Source organism: Nannospalax galili, unplaced genomic scaffold (genome assembly GCF_000622305.1).
Source record: "Nannospalax galili isolate Female #2095 unplaced genomic scaffold, S.galili_v1.0 scaffold522, whole genome shotgun sequence".
NCBI lineage: Eukaryota > Metazoa > Chordata > Mammalia > Rodentia > Spalacidae > Nannospalax > Nannospalax galili.
In genome coordinates this window covers 589710-599870 of record NW_008348874.1, presented here as the reverse complement: position 1 = coordinate 599870, position 10161 = coordinate 589710, and the positions used below count along the sequence as shown (strand labels likewise).

At 39.3% G+C, this 10161-nt stretch overlaps 1 protein-coding gene across 2 annotated transcripts in view; it reads right to left on the bottom strand.

Moving 5' to 3' along the window:
* Hmgcll1 (3-hydroxymethyl-3-methylglutaryl-CoA lyase like 1) overlaps positions 1 to 9207 on the bottom strand; it is a 228034-nt gene extending 218827 nt beyond the window's left edge. For both annotated transcript variants that reach the window (XM_008846121.1, XM_008846122.1), the window contains exon 1: positions 9045 to 9207. In XM_008846121.1, the coding sequence (XP_008844343.1) occupies positions 9045 to 9137 (93 nt within the window). In that variant the 5' untranslated portion in view covers positions 9138 to 9207. The remainder of the gene's footprint in view (positions 1 to 9044) is intronic.
* Between the last annotated feature and the right edge of the window lie 954 nt (positions 9208 to 10161).

Sequence of the window (10161 nt, the reverse complement as noted above, 5' to 3'; positions counted from 1 at the left end):
GGTTATACAGGGAGAGAAAGAGAGAGAAATAAATGAGTTTAGCTGGTGTGAAAAACCAGAGGGAAATGTATTAGTTCAAAAGTCTACTGAAAAGTTACACACACAATATATCTACATATGTCCATGGGTATAGCTAAAGACTATATAACAGGAGAAACCTCCCTTTGAGTGCTTGGTCAGGGTAGTCCAAGAGACTCTCAGAATTACACAGGATACTGCAACAGCCCTTGATCGCCTCCCAGAACTTTAAGGTAGGACCCTACTGCTGAAGACAGGACATACTTCTGACACAGGACTTGGAGCAATGGAGCTGGAACTGACCTGGAAGCCACCTCTCTGAATATTAGCTATCATAATTTTGGAGACCAATAGGCAATATGCTGAGGGAGAACATGAATTGATGGTCCAACACCACCTTAAAGGCCTAATAACCACAACAATGACCTACATAGCAAACTACATTGGGGCAGTAGTTGCACTTTTATCTTGGGGTAATCAATAGCTCCTAATGGAACTTAAAGGTCACTCAGAGGAAATCATGTGTATACTGTAAACATAGCCAAATACACATGGCTAGAGCACTCATAGATCTTAGAGAAAAACTTAAGTAGCTTACACCTGGGCAAACATAATTTCTTACTAAATATGGATCCTTATATTTACAGACAAGTATGCTAGCCACCACTCATCAAAGAAGTTTCTTTTGCAACAGATGGAGTCTATTACAGAGCTCCACAACTGGTCACAGAAATAGTGTCTGTGAAATCCCCACCCTAAGTGACACATCTACAAGGGAACTGCTGGACCTATGGCTCATGGAACACAGTGGAACAAGGAGTAGAGGGAACACTAACGCATCTCTCAACTCTCATCAACAAAACTCTTTCACGCGACAGAGGACCATGAACATAAAAGGCCATAAACGGCTCAAGTGTATAAAGTAAGAGACTGCAGAGTGTGTGCCCTTGTACAAGACTCCTGTATTAAACCCCACACACCCAGTTCTCAGGAACCATTGTGGAGGAGAGGGCAGAAAGATTGTGAAGAGTCAAGGGAGGAAGTGTGTGACCATATGGAAACTGAGTTTTATAGGCTCCTGGAACCTTGCTCATATGAATCTACAGCAATGGTGATAGCATGCACAAGGCTCATGCAAACTCAGGCAGACAAAAAGTGGCATAGAACAGGAGAAATGGGCAGCAGGACCCAGCTATTGGTAGCTGATGAGGGAGAGCTAATCTTCTTTAAGGGAGTGACTCTAGATAGACTGATTAGACACCAGTAGATAAACTTGCACTGAGAGACATCTGGCTACACTATCTTGAGTGTGTAGGTCTTAATATAAATGACAGAATGCATGAAATCCAGTCGGGGACGGGGTTATGAAAAGGTGTGGATGGGGGAGGGGATATAACAATGATTAAGACATTTTGTATGAAATACACAAATATTTGATTAAAATACACAAAAAAATTAACAGTTGGAAAAGAATAAAGTTCATGTAAGTAAATTTAAATTAAATGGATCTCCAGGATCTAGATTCTAAATTTTGATGAGATGAGGGTGTCTAGAAATGCAGTAAAATCCAAGACTTGGGTGGTGTCAGGGCACTTTTTCAAAAAACTCATTTTAAGAGGCTGACACTCATCCATAGTGTGGCCACATAATTGCATAATCCTGCTCCCTTTAGTCATTTTTCAATGTATATTCCTAACAAGTGTCTGTTCCTTCTGCAGAGCCTTCCATAGATCTCTGAGTTTCCTGCTGTGCTTATTTTAAGTATTTTATGTTACTAAGTAGAAACAGATAACAAGCTGCAACATAATTCGTGTTCTTTATTCCGCATTCTTATTAACTTCTAGTCTGAAATGAGGCTTTGCTTATACTTGTAGAGGACAGCTCATTTGCATTTTTGTCCAATTGTATCCTATTCTCTGGCAACAGACTGAAAATGTAGATGTATGTTGGTTACTTTTCTTATTACTGCAACAAAATATCTAACTAAAGCAACTTAAAGGAGAGTGATTATTTTGGCTCACAGTATAAGGGTATAGTCCATTATGGCAGGAAAATCATGATAGCAGGAAAGGAAGGCAGCTGGTCACATTGCATCTGCCTCAGGAAGTAGAGAGAGATGAAGATAGTAGTCAGGTCCTAATGAGTTAAGACTGTGGTAATAAGTGTAGTAGCTGCCGTAGTCTGCAGGGATACAGGATAAAAGTGTGAGTAAAGATAAAGGGTAAGCTTCCACCAGTAAAGATCACCTGACAGCATGTCAATGAAACATGTGCTTGGTTTAGTATATTCTTTGCCCAAACTATATACAAGAGGGGTAATAATATACAAAGCCTGAAATTATGTCTTTAATTTTTTTCCTGTGGTGTCTAACATGCAATCTAAATTTAGAAGTCATATAAGGAGAATAAATACACAAAACAAATTGAGTACAGATATGCATACGGAAATTATCAGACATGGACTTCAAAGCAATGTATAAATATTTGAGAATCCATGATAAGATAGTTAATAAATCTAAAAGCTAGCTTAAGAAATTACAAAGACATATCCCTCCCCCCCCCAAATCATGAAAGCTAAGGTGAACTTACTAGGACTGGCTGTAGGAAAAGAAGAAAACTTTTTTCCAGATGTGTGTTTACATTAGAGAAGCAAGAAATGAAATAGTAGTGGTTGTTTATTTTTCCCAGGGCTGAGGAAAGAGCAAGGTGCACAGAGACTTCAAGTCTTGGAGGACATCAAAAAGGGAATTCTAGATACTTCCTTTTGCAACCTAGTTGTTCAAGTTAGCATACAGCAATTTTCATTTTCCTAGTAATGCTGCTCTTAGCCTTTATAAAAATTAAAGCAGGAGTTATGGAGATGGATTTGTTGGTAAAATGCTTTCCACCTTTCCTAGTTTTGTTGCTGTTGCTCTAATAAAACATCCTGACAAAAAGTAACTTAGGGAAGAAAGGAGTTAATTTCAGTTTAGGTATAGTCCATCAGAGCAGGGAATTCATAGCAGCAAGACAAGAGGAATAAATGCATCCATGCTGCTTGCTTGTGCTCAGCTTGCTATCTCCATTCTTAGTCCTCCACAGACATGCCCATAGGCCAACTCAACATAGACAGTCTCTCATACAGACACTTCCTAGGTAATTCTAGGTTGTGTTACATTGACAATTAAAGATAATCATCATAATGCCCAAGCAAGAGGACCAAAGTTCAGGTTCCCAGCACCCATGTAAATGCAAGGTGGGGTATAGTAGCCTATCTGTGAACTAGTTGTAGCTAAAGTTCCTCATGTGAGGTACAAATGACATTTGCCTCCCTCCTCCCTTGGTCTTTATGACAAACAAAGGTACAATTTAACCAAACTGCATTCTGGGAAACCAATGAGTTTATTGGGCTTACTTACGGAACAGTGGTTGAGGGTTTATTTACAGGAATGTGGGTGCTCCCTTCCTAAGGCCAGAGTGGAACATCTCCATCCAAGCGTGGATGTGACACCCACAGTTGTACAAAATGGCAAGAACCACTCCCTATGGTTTCCTCTACTTATCTACGCTTATTCCTCTCATGCAATTAGGGACAACTGGTTGTTTGGGCAGTATGGTTGACTCTCCATGCCCCTCTTTTCTTGCAGAGGGACAACAGTCAACAGGTTTGTTATGATCCTAGGCATGTAGATGCGCTAAGTTTGGGAAGACGGCATCTGTCCACAGCTTGTCAATCAGAGGACAGTCCAATGCAATACTAGTACTCAGGAGGCAGAGACAGAGGAGCCCTGGAGCCAGATTGCTAGCTAAACTAATTGAATCAGCAAACTCTGGGTAAAGTGAGAAACTGCCTCAATATACAAGGTGGAAAGATATCAAGGAAGATACCTGATGTCAACCTGTGACCTCCACACACATTCACACACAAATACATGTACCTGCACACAGATATGGCACGGCGCACATATAAAAATGAATACTACATGAGCACACACCGTAGACACATGTGAATGCACAGGCAAAATTGTGAGACTAAAACTATAGAATTTAATAAATTAGATTGACAACAAATTAGATAAAATTGAAGAAAGAGTGAAAAGAGCATAAAAAGAAAATATCCATACTGAACATGTAAAGACAAAAAAAGAATTGAAAAGGCAGAAAGAAATGTGACAATTCAACAGGCGTCTAGCTGAAGAGGTAAGAATTGCTGAAAAGCACTAGCTAGACAAGTGAGAAAAGTCTCCACGTATGCGACTGGGAACCAAAACCATTTCTCTTTTGAAAGAGAGTGAAAGACACATTAATATCAGATAACAAAAAAGAAAAATTGATACTCCTTTTTTGAATTTTATGTTGTGACTTCTGAGAAATTTACATTTTGTACTGCTGTTATATACTTAAATTATTCATATGTGCATGTTTATACTTAATATCCACTTATAGGTTTTATATTATATAAATTATATTTTTTACTACATATTCATTGAAAGATGCAAAGTAGCAAAGTTTGAACTCAGAGACCTGTGCATGCTAGGCCATCACTCGAGCTCTGATCTTTATCCCCAGACCTTTAAAATTGTTTTTATTTGGTGATAGTGTTTCACTAATTTTCACAGTGTCCCACAAATTATTTTCTGCAGCATCCCAAGTAGTTAGCATTATAAACCAAGGTGACCAGGCCTGGATACCAGTAGCTTGTGTTTTTAATTTTTTTTTTAAATCACATGTATTTATTTACTTTATTTATTTATTTATTTTTAATTATTTATTATCTGGCAGTTGGGGGTATATGGGGAGAGAGAGAGAGAGAGAGAGAGAGAGAGAGAGAGAGAGAGAGAGAGAGAATATGTTTAGAGGTCAGAGGACAACTTGTGGGAGTCAGTTCTCTCCTTCTACCATGTAGGTCCCAGGACTGAACTGAGATCACCAGGCTTGGTGGCAACTGGTTTTACCCACTGAACCATATCACCAACCCATACCAGCAGGTTTTTGCCAAAGAAAATATTAAAGTGAATACTTCTGTTTGAAAACATATAATCTCATATATAAACATAATCTCATATACAAAACGTAATCTCATACATAAAAGTGGAAATGAAGAAATTAATGATGAACAAAAGAAAGGAAAATATATAAGCAAATAAAAAATGTAAATAATTTTGAATAAGTTCCGTGTAGAGAAAGAATACGTAGGACAATGAAATCCAAAAGTCAACAGCCAAAAAGAGGAGGTAAGGTGCTGTATGTTCCCCATATTATTACTAGTTACACGATATTTTAATAAGTCAAGGTTAGGTACTGATATAGGTAGCAACTAAGAGCATAGTAAAGACAGTGTACAAGTAGCATGTAGATGCAGTGGGAGAAATTAACAATAAAATACATAATTAACCCCAAAATGAAGATAAACTAATAATAAAATACATAATAAACCCCAAAATGAAGAAAATAGGGAGGAAGTGAACAAAGAGCAGCCAAATAAGTAGAAAACAGTGAGGTAAGAACTTGTTTCCTTTCTAAAAGTTCATCTCTAGTCTTTCCTTTGTTTAGTAAATACGTTAACAAATTAATCATTCATTTATTCAACTCATTCACCATTAGGAACTACAGTCATTTTGTTCGGTATGAGAAATCCCACGATAGATTGCTTTCTGGGTTTTATTGGGCTTATTATCTGATATTATACATGAAATAATCACCAAATAAATATATATTCTCATACACAATAGGTCACTATGTAATAAAATCATAACAAAGGCTGATGGTCTTGAGAGTGTGAAAAAGCTTATGGGAAAATGACATTCAAATTGAGAGTTTGAGTTGACTGAATAAAAGCTAATTAGTTTAAAAAAAAAAAACTTCTAGCAGACGCTTGAAACAAGCAAAGGGAACATTTCATAGAGAACTCAAAGGCCACTGTGGCTAATAGGGCAAGAGCAAGATAGAGTAGGTTAAATGGCTGCTGAGAAACGGCACGAAAGACCATCTGAGTCTTCAGAGAACTCATTGACTATTTTGTTTTCCATTCCTAAATACAGTGGGAATTCACAAAGAGTTGTGATGCAGGAGAAGGGCATGATTCTTGTAAAGTACACTTCCCAACTGTAGATATAGAGAGTGGGTTGAAAACAGACAAATGGAGAGTATCGAGTACTGCAACACATGTAGTCATTTGTATGATGACAGATAATGCCGTTTTAAAACGTGTGGTGGTAAGGAAGTGGAAAAGTAGACAAATTTGAAAGAATTTCAAGAAACAAAATTGTAGGATTCTGTGATGTTTTGAAAGTGAGGGAAATGAGGGGAAAAGAGACTTCCATCTGGGGCTTGCAGAAATGAATACATTGTGATGGGATTTTTTACCACAGGAAATTTGGGTGAAAGCCCAGATTTGGAAAAAGTGAAAATGAATGCAAATCTTTAAATGTTGTTTCAACTTTTTTGAGCTATTTGATTGGAGATATTGATAAGTAGCTGAGCAAAGGACTGTGTTCAGAAGAGAGCTGGGTATATAAATCTACAAATAGTAACTGGAACTGTTATTGGAGGTATGAGGCAGTAAGACACACAATCTTGAGGATCTGGACAGATGAAGGTCACTGACTCTGCCAAGGGCTTAGGGAACAAAGGGCTGGACCAAAGAAGTGCTTCTAAAACTGTAACTGAGGGGTGAATAGGAGTTCCCTGGGCACAAGATTTGGCAGGAGTTGAAACGAGAGTATTTAGAGAAGGTTTAACTATTTTTCCAGAAAAGCACAAAGGTGTCTGCAGTAGGCAATGAGGGCCCCTAAATCATATGCTTCATGTTTCTTCATCAGTAATTCCAGCCATTTTCATTTGTCTTGTTTCTTCATCTTCATCTTTTATTTTACATTTTCTTTTAAACACTTTCTTTTTAAATTCCTTTTTACTGAATTTTCACTTTAAATTTTCGTGGTTTTTTTTTACTGAATTTTTTGAGATTTCATACAATACAGTTTAGTGGTATTTAGATCCCTTCCCTTGTCCACATCTGTCCCCCACTGGCCCCTGCCCAATTTTATATATATATATATCCCAGCCTATAGAGTCTGATTTGTGTCCCCAGATGACTTTCAGTACAGGTCCATCCACTGGGCCCACTAAGCATATGATCCCCGAAGGCACTGTCTTTTCCCCTTCCAGAAGCCATGACTGTTTCTTCATCTTAACAGGCAAAATGGACACTCTTACTTACCCCTTTTATCCCTATTCCCAAGTCCTCAAATGTATAAATCAAAACATTGGGGGACATCGAGAACTATAATGTTCACCTAAGCAACAAAACTGATGTGATTTCAGCTTGAAAAATAAATGTGAAAGATTCTGGATTATGTAAAAGGATTCTGGATTACATAAAAGGATTCTGGATTATGTAAAAGACAAGATATTAATGTTAATAGTGTTCTAGGAAGCTCAAAATGAATATAAGAAAATTAAATAGACATGTAGGCATGTGAAAGATTAAAGGTAATTTTCCACACCACTATTGTAATCAGCAGGTTTTAAGTGGCCCTGGGTTGTGATTTTTATTAGTATAGGTTAATTATAGAAGATAATGAGTTTTGTTATGACACTTCAATGCATGAATAGGACACACTTTGATCATATTTACATCCTTCATTTTCTTATTCATTGTGTTTTTCCCTAATTGCCCATTCTCCTTTCATGATTGCCCTCCACAGAGTCTACACACACAAGAAACATGCAATACTTGTCTTTCTGGGTCCAGCTGATTTCACATGACATGATGACTTCCTGTTTTATATACTTAATTAGATACTGCCAAGGCCTTGATTTTATTCTTCTTTATATTCTCCTTTATTGCTGAATAATAATCCACTCTGTACATATGCCATATTTTCCTTACTCATCTGTTGATGGTAATATAGACTGATTACTATTGTGAATAGTCCTGGCCAAAATATCCTTTAAACAATCCATATGTGCTGCAAGTCTTACTGGCGTAGCTAAGGGTTTGACAGCATATATTGATACACTGAGCTAAGCCTGTACGCTTGAGCCTGCACTGAACTCTAAGAGAATGAGTTACTGCTATTAGAATAGCTTCCTTAATACCACAGAGAAAAATTATGCCAAAGTACTAAAATACTCCAATAATAGGAGCTATAACGAAAACAAGATAACTAAGCCCTAACAGAGTTCTTCACTTGTAACATGTTTAAACATTTATGTTGCAATTATCACCATCATTTTATAGCTTATGAATTTTTAAAATATTAAGCTTTTATGTGAAAAGTGAATTTCTACTGGGCGTGGTGGTACACGGCTTTAATCCCAGCACTCAGGAGGCAGAGTCAGGCAGACCTCTGTGAGTTCAAGGCCAGCCTGGTCTACATAATGATTTCCAGGGCAGCTGGGGCTACAAGTAGACCATGCCTCAAAAATAAATAAATAAATAATAAATTAATAAATAAGTAAATTTCCTCTTTTCTCACTTAACTGGCACATTGGGGAACAATACATTAAACCACACATATGGGAACATTAGGTGGACTTCCATGAATAACAGGAATAAATTGTATTCTGTAATGGTGCTTTTACTCTTTTGCTCAATTTTATTGATACAAAAAGATAGTAGGGGTAGTTAATGCTCTGATGGGTAATTTTAACCCTAGCGTCCCTTCTAGCCTATAGATTCTTTCTTCTACCTTGTAAGGTGACACATCTGTAGTCTGTCACACAACCCAAGGAAGAAAGTGAGGATAAGGGCAGTGTCCTTGAAAGAATGCCCGTGGGTCTAAATTATGTTAGATAATGAATTTCTTCTAAAGAAAACCCCTGATCTCTCCTTTAGGGCGCCTGCATATGCAAGGAGCTAGGTTTGTGCGGTCCAGTCTACAGGTTCATAGCAGAGGATTCACACAAACAACCGAACCGCGGCAGGCAGGGCCCTGGAGAAAGGAGGTAACACAAAGGGGAAAGAGGGCAGCGAGAGATTGGTGGGAGGGGGCAGGTTTAGCAGCGTGCAAGAGGGTGGGGACACCCTAGGCCGCGAGGGCGTACCTGCGCCGAGTCCAGCGCCCCTGTCCAGAGATGTTCGCGGAGGAGCTGCTGGTAGCTGAGGCAGTGCTTCACCGCGGATGGTACATTCCCCATGGCGCAGCAGGAGGTGGTGGGAGGATCTCGAGGCTGGGATCTGATGGAGGAGCTGAGAGCGCCTCCCCCAGCAGCCAGGCGGGCTCTGCGGCGCCACTAGCATGGTGCAGGCGTGCAGTTTGGCACCGCCCTATGCAGGGGCTCAGCTGGCACCTGCGTCAGAGGGAACCACAGATTGGAATTAAGACAGGAGAGGCTCCTTATTCTCAGGACGTTGTTGTTGCAGAGTACCTGCAGAGGGCCACCCACCCACCCCCTCACCTGAGTCCAAGCTATGGGGAAGGAAAGGGGTAGTAGGAGGACCTGGGTTTCTGCACAGAATTCATACCCAGCTACAGCCTTGTGCTCAAGTGGAAGTTTGTCATTGTGGCCTCATTTATGTCTTATGACACTACTTAAACTTTGCTGAGGTAGTTCGCAGTGTTAAAACGCATATACGAGTGTCATAAAAGAAGCTCCTATATTAGGGGAGGAATCAGAGGTGGGACAGCCAAGTTGTCCAAATTGTCAGTGGAGCTGAAGGTACAAGTTAAAGCTGAAATGCTAAATTTCAGTTGTTGTTTTTTGAAACTTATTTACTGGGGAGGAAGGGAGGGGGAGAGAGAGGAGAGAATGTGTGTTCCTTTGTATACTAGGCACATGTGGAGGTCGGAAGACAGAAGACACTTGTGGGAGCTCTTCCCTTCCTCCATGTGGGTTTAAGGAGTAGACCTATGGTAATCAGGCCTTTACCCACTGAGCCATTTCCCTTGCTAAGTATCTTTAAAAGACAAATGGCACAATTATTGAAGCCCCAAGGATAGATCCATTCGAATAGAAAGGACAAAATATGTCTTCTGAATATTGAAACTGGAGATTTAGATGCTAGCATTGGGGCCAGTCAACTCCTGCTTCGACATTTCACAGACAGTCTTCAGTGTGGATTCTGTAGCTTCCAGCTGATAAGACTATAATCATTTTATTTGGATGCAGGGTCTCCTGGAGTCCCAGCTAGGTGTCTGTGGCCAGGATGCTGGCTGACCCT